Consider the following 18,912-nt stretch of genomic DNA (forward strand, 5'->3'; position numbering starts at 1 on the left):
GAGAGCAGGAACACAAGCAGGGGGAGTGGGAGAGGGAGAAGCAGGCTTCCCGCTGAGCAGGGAGCCTGATGTGGGAATCGATCCCAGGACCCTGGGATCATGACCTAAGCCCAAGGCAGACACTTAATGACTGAGCCACCCAGGCGCCCCTAGTTTAATCTTTTTCACTGAAAGTAGAATATATAGCCTGCCATGGATAAAAAAAAAATTTAAAAATTGTAAAAACACTTAGATCCTTAAATGGTTTTGAGAGATGAGCCCATCACGCTATACAATAAGGCGTGTCCCCAGGGGATTTTGCTGAGTCCTCACCAGAGACAAGCCCCAGACTAGAAGGGCCCTACGAAAGTCTATTTCTTCCTGGAAATTTAGGTATTTTCTACTGGTCTTTGAGAGCCATCCAGTCTGGGGTACCTGCATGCCTGCCTTCTTCCCATCAGTCTTGGCATTTTGCAGGGTGAAGAGCCATTAATAACAGCTTTTCTCCGAGCAGAGTAGTGTATCTACTTTTATTTCCAAATCTTCACTTGGCTAATATAGGATAATGGTAATCTCAGTTTCTTTGGTTTTTATCATTTATTCAATGGCCAAACTTACCCTGCAAAGAATGGCAAACTAATAAACTAATCACCATCATAATGTTATTTATTGAGCACCTACTAACCACATCAGACACTGTGCTAGGCAATTTGCCCATTTAATGTTTTTTTTTTTTCCAAACTAAACTATAATAAAATATTCCCATTTTACAGTTGAAGCTAAAGAAATTAAGTTGTTTGCCCAAGGCCGAAGCAGGAGATAGCTAAGATTCAAACGGAGATCTGCCATATACCTAAGCCTAGACCCTTTCTAGGACATTATATCACCTCCCTAGTCACAGAAAATTACAATTAGGAAGGACGGTCTGGTCTGGTCATTTTATTTCAAATGAGAAGAAAGAGGTAAGATACTCCCTTTTCCACTTATTTTACTTATTTAATAAAGAGTAGATTGCCCAAAGTAGTCTTTCTAAATGTTTCTGCTTACTCTTGCTCTTAATAAAACCAGAAAAATACTAGTACCTAACCAGAAAATTATTATTGGAGGATGTAAGAATTAGTACAGATGTTTATGCAGGAATGTGTTCCTCATAGTGTTGACCACCATTCTTCCTATATACAAAAATCTAATTTCTTCATCGCATAGTTCATTTAACTACTGAACTGAGAAACACTTAAATTCCAGAATTGTTAAATTGGGATTTTAAGATTAGAACTGAAGTATTGACTAGAGAATAGAAGAAAAAGTCATTTACTTAGAAAAACCATGGATATATTTTCATCTTACATTTCTCGTAGCAGAAAGTACATTTATATTCATTTTTCCATAATACCTAATGAGAAAAAAATGCTTATTTCTTTTAAAATCCTTAGACTACTCCCTAAAATCAGTATCTGAAAAACTTTCAATATTTGCCAATACAGAAAAACAAATGTTCGTGTTTGTTACCACTGCTCAAGAATGAAGGAGACCTGACTTCCTGTTTCTGTTGTTAAGCTGCATCTGTTAGAAAGAAGGAATAGGCAGGGGTTCCAGGAAGGTGTGATGACTCTGAATTCTGTTTAGAAGCTGCTGTGCCACAGGTTTGAATTCTGTTTCCCATTGGAGTTTGTGATAGTTTTTTAGGTCTTGGTCAAAACTGCCATCCAGTGCTAGGTCTTCATCTATATCGGAAAAATTAAAATTACAGCGATTATTCAGAAATGTAATCCTATTGGATAAAGTTTAATTTTTGTTGGCGTAAGTTAAACTTATCCTGGGTCATCTCTGATTCCAATAGGACACAGATATGATTTGGGGGTTAAAATGTTGTGTTATAGAAGGAGTTCTTTACTCTCTTTGGCGCTTTAGACTATACTTATTTTAAAATATTCATAATCTCTTAATAAAAAAGGACAATAATCTTCTCAAAAGAAAAAAATCCTAGATGGAATTGAGCTCTTATTTCAGCTAATCCCTAAGTGTTTCTATGTAAGTGCACATCCAAAAGTCAGATCACAATTTCTCAGAAGAGACAAAATATTAATAGTTACTTCCTTATCTGCACATTAGAAAAGTTAATTACTTTAACGATTGACAGATATAAAAGAAGTCAGGAAATCTTTTGGGAAAGTAGCACAGTTGAATTTGGCACTGTAAACTTGACTTGAAAATCAATTTTGCTGGCTTCAAAGTAGCCCCAACGTGCTGCTTGGAAAAGGCAATCCCCCGCGCTCTTGCCAATAACAGTGAATAGTAGGAGACTCTGAGAATCCCAGGAGTATTAGAATCCCAGGGACTCTACGCATAATTCAAAAAACACTAGTAAAAAAAAAAAAAAAAAAAGCAGCAAAATTACAGCCTTAGCTTGCTTCTTAGTCCAAGGGCACCCTGAGTTCTGCAAACACCGTAAGTATGTCCAACCCAAATAGGAAGATAAATGGCCACAAAGGTCTCTGTGCCAACCTGCCACGGCATTTTTACTTGTTTATATTGGGCTTCACGCCCCATGTGAAGGACTTCAGGAAAATGCACCGGCCTGCCACTCAGAAAATCGGCTCCACCACTTCCAAGGTCTGTGGCGGAGGCCGACTTTCTAAGTGGGAACCACGCAGCCCGAAAGTGACCACAAATATGGCTCCTTACAGAACGAGCAAACTTTTTTTTTTTCCATGGGGCCAATTAAAATCCCATTATAAAATGCTTTATTACTGTCTACATCAAATTTTCTACACTATTTTCCTTGATCCTGTGTACTTTGGCACTGCTGGTGTTAGTGGAGGCACTCAGCACGAGATAAGGGGGCCCGGAATCCCCCGTTTGTCCCCTCCCCTCCCCCAAGCAAGAGGACAGCTATGTAGTGCTGAGAGAAGTTCTGCACAAACACTCCAGCAAGGTGCTCCACGGAGGCCCGGCGAGCAAACCTGGATCTCCCCAGCCACGCGCTAACCAGGCCTTGACAGGAGGATGCAGGTGGCATTTGGCGCCTTCAAAGCCCTTCCCACCGGGCTACCTGCAGACAAGAGGAGCCTGAGAGACACAGCACTTTCGGATTTCTACATCATCTTCTGGCTCACTCCTCCAGGTTTTCTGAGCACAGACTTCTAGGAGACAATGAATTCTCTTATTCAAGAGGCTTGGCTTGGCACTTCCTTCCTCTGCCGGGGCTTTGGTTGGATTTAGTAGGTTTAGCAAATCTCGATTTGGCCGTTTTGGGGCTTTTTTCAATCTAAGGTCAAGACTGTATTACTTTTCTTGAGGTTTGGCCTCGAATTAGTTAATCCACACTCGGACCCTATTAATTTGTAAATCAGGTTAGACAAGATAACAAAAGTGGCCAAATAGCTACAGCTAAGAGAAAAGCAGTCTGCAGTTTCAAAGTAAATAGGCAAATACTTAAGAAAGTATTACATTTTGGAACTTGACTGCCAAGGTGGCAGAGGTGAATTGAGATCTGTGATTTTCAAACTCTTGACTGTGACCTAAAAAACACGTAGGTCATGACTGTACATTGTTACTTACAAACTTATGTACAAATAACAACTTTTTCACAATAGAATACTTCGCCTTGCTACATGTGATATATTCTGGTATTTTCTTTCTTTGCTACCTCATTTTTTTAAAGATGCTGGAAACAGCGTGAAGAGCACTGATTTAGTAACCAATCATTCTTAAGCTTTCTTCGTGCACAGCATACTTCTAATACTAAAATTTAAAGCAAGGGATTAGAAAGGTATAGAAAGGGGTAAAGAACTCAAAACAAATTTCTCAGTGATCATTATATCACAATCTCTATTATAGCTTAAGTATCCTGCAGCATCAATAAAAGCTTCTCCTACTCACTACACTATCTTGCAGCTTGCAGTCAGCACCAGGTAGCTATTGAGGGTTTAATTATTGCCCTATTATAAGGCACAGTCTTCATGGTCCATGCTGTTTGGAATGGGCTTATTAATGCAATTTTTAAAAAATTTATTTAAGTAATCTCTACACCCAGTGTGGGGCTCGAACTCACAACCCTGAGATCAAGAGTTGGCTATCTTTGTGCAAGAACTGCAATTCAAGCCCACTCTCACCCCTCTCACCCCTCATATCCATAGGACTTGCTGCTGCCCAACTGGTCAGACGCAGCTACAGCCCTGTCAGAAACAAGGGTCTGTGGAGGGAGATACCAGGAAACAGCCAGTCCTTAGGGTTGTAAGGAGGGCCTTGTGATCACCTGGGAAATCCCTGACACACACACAGTGCCGGTTGCTTGGCTCCCTGATCAACTGGCTTTATTTTTGTTACCCATGACACAGTCCCCTTCCAGGGGTTGGGGGTGGGAGGGGGAGGGTGGATTTAGAAAGTTAGCCAGTCCACAGGCATCTATCAAGGACCTTCGTATGAGGCAATATTCTTTCCCTAACGTGGCTCAACTAGAGTGGGGAAACAAGATAAAAGTTACAAAACAATAATACAGGAGAAGTTACAGCGTTCATGATTGCTATTTAAGAAGTACAAATTTCCTACGACTAGACCATGGGCTTGAAAAGGGATGTGGAAAGGGTCCGCCGGGACAGCAGCACCTGGCTAGGCGGGTAAGGGGTACGGCACACGCAAAGGCTCAGAGGTTGGGGAAGCACAAGGACAGGCCCAACCTGGTTCTAAGGGAAGGTTGATGGAGGGCGAGCAGGCACTGGGCCTACTAGAATGAAGCACCTGCCAGGTTCTGTACCTGCCGATGAGCTGGCCGTGCCCACACCCGCTTCAAAGGGGCCCTTGTGTCCCACGCCCCGCCATTTTGCTATTATGGTTGACTGCCCTGGACCTAAGTGCAAAAGGAAGCCAGGGACAGCCTGTGGTGGAGGCAGCTGCTGACTAAGCCCTGAAGGCCCTATAGCCCCAGGGAGTGATGCACGGAACCAATCACACCTCTTCCCCAAATGCAAGACAAATAGAAGGTGAGCCAACAGCGGAGGAGACTCCTGCCGTGGGCAGCAAGCAGCAGCCTTGAGCTACTTGGAGCCAGGCCCGAGCGGGAGCCTACAGGGACTTTGTGCAGACCAGCAGACACAGAGCAGAGTTGCGTCTCCAGCAGGGCGGAGCAGCTGACGGCCTGCTACTGTAGGGGTCAGTCGCGGACTCTGGTTTCATCCAGAACGACCTTCCAGTGCCTCTCCAGCAGGCTTTGGGCAAGGTGCATCCTTCCCTTAAAGTCCTTCATTAACCAGGGGAGGGGTTCTCAAGCCTGGCTGCAGAGCAAACTCACCTGTGGGACTTTGAAAAAAAAAAAAAATGCAGACAATGGGCCTCACCCCAGAGTTCCTAAATCAGAATTTCTGGGGATGGGGTCAGGACAAGTGTGTGTTCTTTAAATTCCACACCTGATTCCAATGTTCTGCCATACCTGAGAACTGAATTAAGGCAAGTTGAGCACGGACTTCTGTTCCTGGCAACCTAAGAAAGCTCAGCGGTCACAGAGCACACTGTGAACCTCAATGATTTAAAATCATGTTCATTTTTTCTCACTCCTACACACACACAATTATTTTTACCGGGGAAAAAGCAAATTTCACATCAATTTAGCAATCCCAAGTCTTTCAGATAACTTCTGGTTCTGAGCTCCTGTTTAATAACATTGTTACAACACGTAGAATTTACAAAGCACCTTCACGGTCAGGCTGTGGGGCCCGGACTCTATCAGGCTCTCTGCATGTATCTCCTGTACCAGTCCAAAAACTCTGCAAAGTGCCCATCGATTGTCCCTAGCTTAGAGATGAGAAAATATAAATTTAGGGAGGTTAAGCCCAACGTCAAAAACTTAGGAGTGACTAAAGCAAGGTTTTAAACTCAGAATTGTCCGGCTATGGTCCTCTGGTCTTTTCCTGATGCGCTCTATATGATCCTCACTACTCCCTGGAGCGAGGCAGGAATTACCATGTCCCCATCATAGATATGAAAAGACCGGTCCTGAAATTCTCTGGTCGAATCACACCACAGGAGAGCACGAGGGTTTGAATCCAGGACTGCTAAGTCACACTGAGCCTCTCCACTTAGCCTTGCTGATCCAACACAGTGCCTGGGCAATGGTAGGGACATTGCCCCCATTTGGGGGAAAGGATTATAGAAAACGCTCATTTACTTACTCAAACCATTGTTTTTAGACCTAACCCAGGATGAAAAAAAATTCTCCTAAAAAACCTTCTTTTTTTTAGTGTAAGAAATTATCCTCTTACCTTTGCTTTGTATCAGTGATTTCCTGCCTTTCAATGGTCTGAACCCCACTGTAATATCAAAATTGTTTCACAGATGCTCCTCCACATTATAATTAATATAGCTGCTAATTAAAATGTATGGATCTGGAGGCACCTGGGTGGCTCAGTCAGTTAAGCTTCTGACTCTTGGTTTCAGCTCAGGTCATGATCTCAGGGTTGTGAGATTGAGCCCCACATGAGGCTCTATGCTCAGGAGGGAGTCTGCTTAAGATTCTCTCTCTCCCTCTGTCCCTCCTCACCCCCCATGCTCACTCTCTCATTCTCTTTCTCTCAAAATAAAGAATTCTTTAAAAAAAAATAAAATGCATAGATAAAAGCATGACTTAATTCAGAGTAGCTTTTAGCCATATTTTCTCAATTGCAACATCTATATGTTTTTAAACAGTAGCAATAATTTATGCTGAAATCTTGGAATTAGGCAGTCTATAAAAATGCAAAAAAAAAAAAGCGACAGAAATCATGACAGTATCCAATGAGTTAAACGTCCTTGTGTCCCCACTGTAAATAATATTCAGCCTCTTCCAGATATGTCCAAATTTACACAGCTACTCAAACACATACCAATCTTTATTCATGCAGGTCACAGAAAAAAAAATTCTCTTACTCTGATAAAACTCACAGACTCACAGTCAGGAGTCTTACCTAAAAATGATGGCAGCAGGACTAAGAGCGTGTTGGTGTCTTCATCTCCAAAACACGATGAAGCATTGGTGATATTTTCACTGAAGTTCCATAAAGTTTTGCAAACCAAGCAGGCCAGCTGCCAATCGGTAGGACCAAAATGTCTTAAACAATCCACCAACCTGAGTTTTAAAAAAGTCAAATTGAGAAGTCATTAGGTCAGAATCTCTTTTTTGTATTTTTAGCATAATGATTATCCTTCTGCATTATTTAATATGTATTATATGTAATTCAGTGATTATTTTTAAAATTTTCACATCTACAAATTTAAGTAGCTACAAAGCAATAATAACCTACTTCTGAATTATTTTAAGAGGCCAGTGGAACTTAAATTCCCTCTTTAGTCGTAGCTTGGCGGTTCCAAACATTGAAATACCTCCACCCTGGGAGAATGACAAGAGGGACCCAAGCTCCCTGGGAGACTATGAGAGAGTCAGGACTCCACACCTTGAAACTTACTTTTTAATGCCGCCTCCTTCTTTCAGGATGACACGCTTGTCTTTATCCACAGTGAGATTTAGGAGAACACCACAGGCAGAAAAGCAAATATCCTGATGCTTGGCATCCAGCAGTGCAATCATGAACTTATGTACTGGGAGGGTAGAGAATAAATGCAGACTAGTAAAGCTCAGGGTTCCCAGATGTGCCTTATTTTACAAATGGCAAAGGGGGAAATGGGGAGTGGCTCACAAAACTGGAAACTCTGCTAGGGGACTTAATCCATTCTTCCTAAGGCTTTCGCCATGCCCAGCCTCGGGTTTGCCAACATCCACTGCATCTAGAACCTGCTCCCCATCCCCCAGGTCCTCGGTCCCCAAGTAATGCTGTATCTGACCCAGACAGCAGCTCCCTCTCCAGGGCAATGATACAGTCCCTTCTGGTAGAAAAGGGGGAAAAAAAAAATCTTGGGTCCAACCACACGGGTGGCATTCATCTCTAACATCTGATTCTTCTTAAGGGCCTTTTTGAACCTTCACCAGCAATTTTCTTTAAATACACAACCCCGGGGGAGGATTGTAGGCTCCTGTTGAGATCTTCTCTAAAGTTTTCCAGGGTTTGTAAGAGAAGACTTGCTCAGGGGGCTGGAAACCGGCCCGTAGCAAGGCAGGGCTTCCAGGGTAGAGGGCAGCTCAGGTCAAGACAGGCCCCCCACCTTTGGGAACCACTTTCCTTTACTTCTAGGAAATGGAACTCTTTGTCCTGTTTTCTTAACACCCCCAGCAGGGGCCGGGCAAAAGTTTGGGGGAGGTTGGATAAAGTGTGTCCTCTGCCTCCTCCTGTTCTCCGCCACACCTGACATGTGGCCATCCTGCTCTGACTTTGGTCCCATGGATCGGTCAGACACATATATGTGTGTGTTTCAGAGTCTAAAGAATGGGGGCGCCTGGGTGGCTCAGTCGGTGAAGTGTCTGCCTTTGGCTCAAGTCATGATCCTGGGGGTCCTGGCCTTCGGCTCAGGGCGTGATCCCCGGCACGGGCGGGGGTCCAGGGATCGAGCCCCGCGTTAGGCTCCCTGCTCAGTGGGGAGTCTGCTTCTCCCTCTCCCTCTGCCCCTCCCCCCACTCATGCACATGTGCGCTCTTGTCTCTCTCTCTCAAATAAATAATCTTAAAAAAAAAACAAGATCTAAAAATGTACACCGAAACGTTAACAGTTTATACTCTCTGGGGGAGTGAGATGATGAGTGACAGTTTACTGCTGCTGCTTCCCCCCCTAATATTTGTATTATCTAAATTTGCTATCATCGATAATTAGGAATTTTTAGTTATTCTTACATGAAATATTTAAGACATATAGAGGATGGTTATTTGGGTACCCACCACCTAGTTTAAGAAATAAAAAGTTATGAACCCAATTTTATATCTTTGGGCATCCCTTCCCCTCCAAAGGTGACTTCTGTCTTATTTCCAAATGCCATTTGTACCTTATACCATTACTACGTAAGTACCTTACATGAACAATACTCATGATTGTTATGCATGTTCTAAAACCTACTTAATGGCATTCTTCTTTTTTTTTTTTTTTAAAGATTTTTATTTATTTATTTGAGAGAGAGAGAATGAGAGAGAGCGAGTACATGAGAGGGGGGAGGGTCAGAGGGAGAAGCAGACTCCCTGCCGAGCAGGGAGCCCGATGCAGGACTCGATCCAGGGACTCCAGGATCATGACCTGAGCCGAAGGCAGTCGCTTAACCAACTGAGCCACCCAGGCGCCCCGGCATTATTCTTTATCTACCCTGCTATCACTAGCTTTTTCGCTCCTGTATTACATGTTTGAGGCTGATTCATGTTGATCCGTGAACCTCTAGTTCATTTATTTTAATTGATGTAGAACTTTTTTTTTTGGTAAGTAGACTCCACTGCCCAGTGTGGAGCTCAAGGCAGGGCTTGAACTCACGACCCTGAGATCAAGAGCTGAGCTGAGATCAAGAGTTGGACGCTTAACCAACTGAGCCACCCAGGCCCCCCGATATAGAACTTTTTGTTGTGTGAATGTCATAATGTATTTACATTTAGGCTTTTTCCATTTTTTGCTATTACAAGCTGTACTGTTATGGACGTTCTAGTACATGAAGGAGAATGTCTCTTGAGTCCGTTCTCAAGGACAGTAATGGTGACTGTAGATTACTTGTTTCCCTTACACACACACACACACACACACACACACATACACATGCCGTCTCAGAGCTCTGAAGACCACTCACAGATGAGAGAGGAACAGGGAGAACACTGTCCAGGTCTATCTCGGCATGTGGAGCTGAAGGCCGTAAGCACGGGTGGAGGGGAATGTAAAGCACTGCTCGTCCGAGGGCGGAAACAAGTTGTCATGACCCACGCTCAAAACTGCTTATCTGCTTACTGGCAAGAAGAACATGCTTATGAACATTAAGTGTCATCAACTCACCATTTTTCTGCACAATGAAATCGCAGATGTCCTGGTCCTGGGAGAGGTTTCCAAAAACACGCACAGCCTCTAGGATTCCATCCATGTTATTACTCACAAGAAGCTTTATGAGCACTGGGTTTGGGGACCAGAGACATAAAATCAGTGAATTTAACTTTTAATTTCAAGGCTGTTAGACATCAGATCATACTAAATATCAGTAACTCAAAATTTTAAAGTGACAATAACACACAAACTATAAGGGACTTTAGCAAGAACTAAGACCCTACCTTTCCCCCATATTCTGATTTCTTAGAATCAAATCGGGCTCTTTGATATTGTACAAGAAATCAGAAAATATGAATGACACCAGTTCTGCGTTTCGTTAATAAAGTCGAAATCTTAAACATTCATCTACACAAACCCAATTCTGAAGCTTACATTCAGCAATATATAGCTTTTTGTCTTGAATTATGGAATTCTTCACTTGGTAGTAAGATAAGTTGTTGATTGTGGCTGTAGTATTGATCACCAGCTCCTCACAATCCTCAATTGACTTGTGTTCTGAAAGAAAGTTAGGAAGAATGTATGAAGACTCATCGCTGGGGCAGAAACATGACCTCCTAACTGTCCCAGCAGCAGCGCCAGGGTCAAGCCGTTGTCCCCGACGAAGTCCGTGCAGGGACATTGTTTCCTGCTTTACTTCCCAGGACTCTCCCTACAGGGAAATGCACCAAACACAGGGGACCACTCCTGACCAGGTTCTAGAACACTCTAAGCTCAATCCCTCCACAGGGGGTCTGGAAAAATTGGGCTGATCTAGGTTCTGTGATTATAGTCAAGTGAAGGTGCCAACACACCGGCAAGCCAAGCTGTGTCTCATCCCCACTGGTTTGCAGTGTTCCTGAGCTCTCCTGGGGGCTCTACCCTGTGAGTCTCTTCCTCACTCCTCCACCTCTCAGCAGAATGACCCTTAGGGCATCATCTGTCCATAACTCCTATCCATGCTGCCCTCCAAACACACAGAATCTGATCACTTCTCACTTCTTCTATTACCACCTGGCCCATCCCTCACCTCATAACTGGCTTCTCTTCTTTCACCTTCCTCCGAGTCTATCCTTAACACAGCAATCCTTTAATAGTAAATCAGCTAACATCACTTGTCCTACTTGGGCCTCAGGCCGTACCTGGGCAGCCCCAGTTTTTGGGGGGGGGGCACAGAGGGAGAGGAAGAGTGAGGATCTTGAGCAGGTTCCACTTCCAGCGTGGATCCCGATTCAGGGCTCGATCTCACGACCCCTGAGTTCCTGACCTGAGCTGAAATCAAGAGTTGGATGCTTAACCAACTGAGCCACCCAGGCGCCCCTGGGCAGCCCCAGTTCTGATATCTCAGGTCCCCAGTGCCAACCACACTGGTCTTCTTGCCCTTTTTTTTTTTTTTAACATATCAACATGATCCTTCCTGTACCTTTGCACTGCTATTCCCTCTGTCTAGAATATACTGTTTCCAGTTATCCACTTGGTCCACTCCTCACATCCTTCAGGTTGTTGTTGGGACATCACCTTATTGAACATAGTTTCCTTAACCTCCCTACATAAAATAGCATCCATTACTCTCTTTCCCCTATCCTACTTTTATCTGCTCCATAGCACATGTAATTATCTGACCTGTTATGTGTTTAACGTTTGTCTTCTGGTCCTAACATGTAAGCTCTACGAGACTAGGGATGTGTCTGTTTTATTTATTGTTGCATTCCCAGCAGCTAGAACAGTCTGGCACATAGGGGTGCTCAATAAATAGCTGCTGAATGCACCAACGAGTGAAGGATTGAGCTCTTACTCAGCACATGAGACCCTCAGTGAGTCTGTCCCTGCCTTTCACTCAGCCTCCAGACTCACCTCCCAGCAGATGTAGAAAAGCCAGTTAGGAGCCCTAGTTCCCTCCACCTCCAGACTGATGACACTAGACCCAGGGCAGTGTTCGGGAATCTGGTTTTTTTCTCTTGCCTTGGGAGGAAAATTCATTAGCTCGTCCAGGGAAGGAAAGGGTAGGTCTTCCGTAGCACCACCTTCTGTATGGTGTCTGGCATCTAGGGCAAGGGGGGGGGGTCCCCACAGCTACCAGGCATCCATCACAACAGCATCAAGCATGGTACGCGCACTCAGCCCCACAAAAGTAAACGATTAATAAAACTTCAAATGCCCTTATAAGCATTTGAACCTACAATAATTCATACTCTAAAGGTGCATCTGTCTCAGCTCAGGCCACCATAAAAAAATACCACAGATTTGGGGCTTAAATAACAGAAATTTCTTTTCTCAGAGTTCTAGAGGTTGGAAGTTGGGGTCAGGATGCCAGCGTGGTTGGGTTCTGGTGAGAACCCTTCCTGGCTTACAGATGGCCACCTTCTCGCTATGTCCTCACATGGTGGAGAGAAAGCAAGAACAAGCTCTCTGGCGTCTCTTCTTATAAGGACGCTAATCCCACCACGAGCACCCTAGCTTCATGACCTTGTCTACACCTAATGATCTCCCAAAGGCTCCATCTCCAAATACTATCACACTGAGGGTTAGGGCTTCAACATATGAAGCTGAGGAGTGGCAGATACAATTCAGTCCACATTAACCTCCTAATATCCCATTCTACATATGAGACCACTGAGGCTGAGCGGCGTTAAATAGAGGCCTGACTTCATAGAACCCACATCTGAATCTGGGTGTTTCTGACTCAACCATCTGCTCTTTCCGTTGCATCTTCCTGAGTGCCCACTAGAGCCGCCTTGGGCAATCATTTGCTGCCAGAGGGCTGGAGAGAATCACACAGCCCTGTGCAGCTGGCTCACGGATGTAAGTCAGTCTAGAATTTGGAGCTTGCCGCTAAGGCAGCAAATGTCTAAATCTGGGAGCTTGCTGGAAGGGCTAGTCCTTATTAGAAACATTTTTTAAAATTTTCTTTTTTCTTTTTATTATTTTTTTAAAGATTTCTTATTTATTTGACAGAGAGAGACTCAGTGAGAGCAGGAACACAAGCAGAGGGGAGTGGGAGAGGGAGAAGCAGGCTTCCCACCAAGCAGGGAGCCCGATGCGGGGCTCAATCCCAGGACCCCAGGATCATGACCTGAGCGGAAGGCAGACTCTTAATGACTGAGCCACCCAGGCGCCTTTTTTTTTTTTTTTTAAATACCCTCTGCAATGAGACTGGCCTCTAGAGACAAGTCCTGGGGTTCCAACTCCTCGGGCCTCATGTCCTGTGTACGCCTTGCTGTTGGTGCTTATCATCAGTTTCCTGTCCAAGCACCTGCCATGCCTCCACCATAGACTTGGAGCTCCTAGAAAGCAGACACTACATGTTTTTAAACCTTGTTATGCACTGAATGTTGGCGTTCCTCTCCAAATTCATATGGAGAAGCTCCAACGTGAAGTCACCCCCAGTGTGACTGGATCTGGGGCGAGGGCCTGCAAGGAGGCGGTGAAGGGTTAAATGCGTCATCAGGACGGGGCCCTCATCCAATAGGGCTCCTACCCTTACAAGAGGAGGAAAGTAGCATCTGCTAGCCAGAAGGAGCATCGTCGCCAGACGCCAACCCTGCTGGCACCTTGACCTTGGGCTTCCAGCCTCCAGAACTGTGAGAAAATAGATGTCTGTTGTTCAAGCCCCCCGTCTCTGGTAGTTATACGGAGCCTGAGCAGGCTAAGATAAACCTCCTTTAGCATAGGACTCACTGCGCACTCAGGACTCAATACGGATCTTAATGAAGAGCAGGGGCATAGTTCAAAGGCTACCCCAAAACATCATTTTCATCAGGCAGTAATGTTTCTTACAGCAAGAGAATCTTCCAGAGCTTGGTAAGTCGTAGCTAAGTTGATCACTCTGTGCGGCAGTTAATTTCCCTGCTCACTGGTGGCCAGGGATGCCTGCGGGAAATGACAAAGCCTAAAAAGTGGAAGGGGGTGCTATAGACTGAATTATGCCCCCTCCCCAAAATTCATATGTTGAAGCCCTAATGCAACTGTATTTGGAAATACAGCTTTTAAGGGGTAATTAAGATTAAATGAGGTCATAAGAGTGGAACCCTTATCCAGTAGGGCTGGTGGCTTTTATAAGAAGAGGAAGGGGGACACCAGGCTGGCTCAGTCGTTAAGCGTCTGTCTTCGGCTCAGGTCATGATCCCGGGATCCTGGGATCGAGCCCCACATTGGGCTTCCTGCTCAGTGGGGAGCCTGCTCCTCCCTCTCCCTCTGCCTGCCGCCCCCCCCGACTTGTGTGTGTGCCCTCTCTCTCTCTCTCTGACAAATAAATAAATTTAATTTAATTTAACAAACAGAAAAGGAGGAAGAGAGCGAGAGCGCATGCTCTCCGAGGGCGCACGCCAGCAGAGGCCGTGTGAGGCCACAGTGAGAAGGCAGCCATCCCCAGGCCAGGATGACAGACCTCACCAGAACGCAGCCATGATGTCAGCCTGATCTCAGACTTCTGGGCTCCAGAGTGTGAGGACACGCATCTGTTGCTGCAGTCACCCAGTCTATGCTGTTTCGTTGTAGCAGCCTAGCAGACTGGGACGGGTGTTGGTACCAAGAAAAGGGGTGCTGCTGTAACAAGTTCCTCAAAGTGTGGCATCAGCTCTGCAGCTGGGGATGAGGGAGGCTGGAGGAGTCCGAGGTGCATGCTAGAAATGGGAAATGTTAAAGGCAGTTCGGGTGAGGGCTCAGAAAGAAAAGAGGAGAGCTGGAGAGAAAGCTTCCATCTTCTTAGGGAACACATCAGTAATCATGAACAGAACGTTGATAGAAATATGGACATAAAAGGCCATTCTGGTGAGGCCTCAGATGGAAATGAGGAACAGATTACTGGAAACTGCAGGAAAGGCGATCGTTGTTGTAAGGGGGCAAAGAACTTGGCTGAACGATGTTTGCAGTCTAGTGTTTTGTGAAAGGTAGAACTTGCAGGCAACGATATTGGATATTTAGCTGAGATTTCTAAGCAAAAGTGTTTGAGGAGCGGCTTGGCTTTTCCTGACAGTATAGTAAAACGTGAGGAGAGAGAGATGAATTGAAGAAAGAATTGTTAAGCAGAAGGAACTAGAACCTGAAGATCTGGAAAATTTTCAGTCTATCCCTATGGCAAAAAGTGCGGAAGCATGTGCTAGAGGGAACCAAGCGTGCGTCTGGAATATCCATCAGTACAGAGCTTCTGGGATTCCATGGGCAGAAACATGGCCAGTTTGAACGGAAAGGCTCTGAGACAGGAAGCTATCCGTGTGTGTGACAGGACAGGAGGAGAGAGCTATTGGGCTGTGAGTGGGCATTATTCTTCCAGAAGACTGGAAATGACCCAAAGGGGAGTGAGAGGTCACAACCAGGGCCACTGCCTCAGGTTCAACAGGCCAGACACCTTCACCCCGAAGCCCTGAGGACGAGCCCAGCCTGCAGAACCCCGGCACCCTGACTGGCAGAGATGTGGAAGCCGGACCACTGCCCCCGTGGGTCTGGAAGGCAGAGCGCTGAACCAAAGAAGATTGCTTTCAAGTCTTAAACTATGATGGAATTCACCTTGCTAGCTTGGAGACTTACCTGGGAACTGCCACCTTTTCCTTCTCCCCTGTTTCTCCCTTTGGAATGGGAATGTCTATCCTAGGCCTGCCCCACCCCTGTATTTTGGACACATGTAACATGTCCGGTTTCACAGGTTCACAGGAGAGAAATTCTTCCTCAGGATGTATCGCATCTTGAGTCTCACAACATCTGATTTAGTATTTAAAATGAGATGTTGCCCCTTAGACTTTAGAGTTGATGCCAGGATGAGTTAAAACTTCTGGAGCTATTGAGATGGAATAAACGTGTTTTGCATGTGAGAAGGACATGAACTTGGGGAGGGTGGCAGGAGCAGAATATTATTGACTGAATTGTGTCCCCTCCCCCAAATTCATTTGTGGAAGCCCTAACCTCCAATGTGATTGTAACTGGGGACAGGTGTTTTAGCACGTAAAGTTAGATGAGGTCGGAAGGGTGGAGTCCTTATCTGATAGGATCGGTGGTCTTAGAAGAAGAGAAAGAGAGAGAGATCATCCTCTCTTCCTGAGGGTACACTCTGAGGAACCGCCATGTGATGACCTGGTAAGAAGGCAGCTATCTATAAGTCAAGAGGAGAGCTCTCGTCCCGGACCCCACTGGCCAGCCCCTCGACCTTGGGCTTCCAGCCTCCAGAACCACGGGAAACAAATTTCTGTGGTTTAAGCCACCCAGTCTGTGGTGGTTTGTTATGGAAGAGTGCTGTGGTGAATAATAGGGGGAAAGGGACTTGAATGACTGGGGGCCATAATTGCAGTTACTGTACAAACCTGAGAAAAAGATACACTCTCATCAGGTGGACTAACCCAGGAAAAATTAAGGATTTTAAACTCTTTGTGCTTAGTTTGGTCAATTTTTGGCAATTTGATTGGTACACTTTTTTTTTATTGTGATAAAATTCACATACCATAAAATTCACCCTTTTCAAGGTGTACACTTCAGTGGGTTTTAATAACTATTTTTTCTTTTTCTTTTCATACATATATATGTATATATATATGAAAAAATATTTTTATATATTTTTTAAATCTGGATTTTAAAATTTTATATATATATATATATATTACTTTTGAGGCAGTTCTGAGCAGAAGAGGACTTCTCCCGCCTGCAGCTGGGAAGGCTCATTGAAGTGAGCCGAAGGCGCTCCCGAAACCCTCAGCGCGCCGGGCCCGGGGCTGCGTCCCCTGCAGGCAGCAGCGGCCGGCGGCGCGGGCCTTACCCAGCGTGGCGAGCAGCAGGCCCACGGCGTGCGGGTTGGCGGCCAGCGCCGGGCCGATGCCAGGGTGGATGGCTAAGTTGGCGAGCACGCGGGTCAGCTTGATGAGCACGTCCTCCGCCTGGGCCCGCGGCCTCGGCGCCTGGGGCTGCTCCGCTCCCGCCGCCCCCTTCTCCGCACACAGGTCCAGTTTGTAGAACGTACGGAACAATGACAGCAGGGTCGGGATGCTCCCTTTCTCTTTGGAAAACTGTTCGCGAGCCTGGTTATTTTTCGCTGTCAGGTTGCCCAGAATAAAGACAATACGGACGACTAAATCCTGCAGTAAAGGGAAGACGGTTACAAGTGCACCGGGGCCGGGACCAGTCTTGGGAAAGAGAACAGTATTTAGTTTGTTCACGAGCTACTTAATAGTAGAATGGAACACATCTGGCTTCTACTAACTTGTCTAGTACTTGATTCGGTGCAAATTGACAGAGGAGATTAAAAGCATTTGGCAACAATGAAAGAATACAAACTGAGGGATGCTATTAGCAAGGGCTATTAACTTCAGATCCTTCATCTGAAATTCTGGCTAGGCTTTTTTTTTAATCCTCCCAGAGAACTATTAGTTGAGTGGGATAGGATTACTGATAACGTGTTATGTAAATCTAAGTATTGACACTAACAGGTTTCTTGAGCACCCAAATCTTTCCCTGAGAGTTCACCTCCTACTGAAGCATTGTGTTTCCAAAAATCGGGTGTTCCGCACAATGGTTCATCAGAGAGCCGCTCTTCCCCAACCGGGCTCCGCAGACTTCTGGCGTAGAATAAGCTTTGCTGTGGGGGGCTGTGTTGAGCCCCAGTATTCCTGGCCCCTACTAGAGGTGCCAGTGGTATCCCCAGATGGCACAACCAAGAAGGTTTAACCATTGTTTTAAGAAGAAACAATGTTTAATCATTGTTTGAACTCAAGACCCCGAGATCAAGAATTGCATGCTCTACCAACTGAGCCAGCCAGGCGCCCCACAACCAAAAAGGTTTAAATGTCCCCTGGGGGCAAAATCACCCCCATTTGAGAATCACTGTGTCATATAAATATACCACTTTAAAGCAGTACTTTTCTTTCTCAACTAGGATAGTGGTTATGTGGGTGACACCTTTATCACGATTTGCTAAATTGTACATGTGTGTTTCATGCACTTTTCTGCATATCAGCTATATTTCACAATAAATAAATGTTTCTAAAAATCCCAAGCTGAGAACAATTTACAACTAAACAGGATACAAAAACAATTACGTTCTTAATTCTACAACAACAGACAGACAAACGAGTACAGTTGGCCTTCCCCCTACCCACGGATGGTGAGGAAATTCCTCTAGGAGGAAGAGACTTTATTTATTTATTTAAGATTTTATTTATTTACTTGAGAGGGAGAGAGCACGAGCGAGGGGAGGAAGAGGGTGAGGGAGAAGTAGGCTTCCCACTGAGCAGGGAGCCTGATGCGGGGCTCCATCCCAGGGCCCTGGGGATCATGACCTGAGCTGAAGGCAGACGCTTAACCTACTGAGCCACGCAGGCGCCCCAGGAAGAGACTTTAAAGAGACACTCACGGAGGGGCTGTAAATGATCTGGGTGCTAACTCTCATTGTGCCAGGCGCTGTGCAATTCGACAGACAAGAAACTGGGGTTTGTAGAAGCTGCCTGGTCACACAGCTAGCAAGGAGTGAGTCAGGATTTGAACCCAGGATTCCCCTGACCTGGAGTCCTTTCTACAGCCATGCCCTGCCTCCCACAGGGCCTGTCCTATAGGATCTCCTTTGCCTCACCTTTTGCCGATCAGTTAAGGAATTATCTCCTTTTAAAATGCAAATATGTGGGGCACCTAGGTGGCTCAGCCCCTTAAGCCTCTCTTGATTTTGGCTCAGGTCTGATCTCAGGGTCGTGATTTGGAGCCCCCAAGTCGGGCTCTGCTCTCAGCTTGGAGTCAGCTTGTCCTTCTCCCTCCTCCTCCCCAGCTTGCAGGCACTCTCTCTCAAATAAATAAAATCTTTCCCAAAAAAGTAAGATAAAAAATAAAATAAAAAGCAAATATGTCACCAGGAGGGATTCCCAGTAAACCCGGCTTTATCAGATCTGTAGTAATTAGCAGCCTTAACCAACAGGGACAAAGGGGAGAGGCCTGGACCTGTTTTAGTCGGGGAGCCAGGTCTAGGTGGGACCTGGGGGGTGGGGGGTGGGCAGCACAGGGACTGTTTTTGCCAGAGAGCGGAGGGTCACAGACCAAGGACAAGACTTCTGGATTTGCC

The 18,912-nt window shown here is 45.5% G+C and overlaps 1 protein-coding gene across 1 annotated transcript in view; it reads right to left on the reverse strand.

Annotated features, from left to right (window-relative positions):
• Nucleotides 1–1,274: 1,274 nt before the first annotated feature.
• The window catches only part of ARMC2 (armadillo repeat containing 2), a 104,387-nt gene continuing 86,749 nt past the window's right edge, over nucleotides 1,275–18,912 (reverse strand). Inside the window, exons 13-18 of the mRNA XM_036075291.2 lie at nucleotides 16,627–16,942; nucleotides 10,281–10,403; nucleotides 9,861–9,974; nucleotides 7,416–7,548; nucleotides 6,918–7,078; nucleotides 1,275–1,703 (exon numbers count right to left, since the gene is read on the reverse strand). Coding sequence (XP_035931184.1) covers nucleotides 1,546–1,703; nucleotides 6,918–7,078; nucleotides 7,416–7,548; nucleotides 9,861–9,974; nucleotides 10,281–10,403; nucleotides 16,627–16,942 — 1,005 coding nt within the window. The 3' untranslated portion in view covers nucleotides 1,275–1,545. The remainder of the gene's footprint in view (nucleotides 1,704–6,917; nucleotides 7,079–7,415; nucleotides 7,549–9,860; nucleotides 9,975–10,280; nucleotides 10,404–16,626; nucleotides 16,943–18,912) is intronic.

Source organism: Halichoerus grypus, chromosome 9, assembly GCF_964656455.1.
Source record: "Halichoerus grypus chromosome 9, mHalGry1.hap1.1, whole genome shotgun sequence".
Lineage (NCBI taxonomy): Eukaryota > Metazoa > Chordata > Mammalia > Carnivora > Phocidae > Halichoerus > Halichoerus grypus.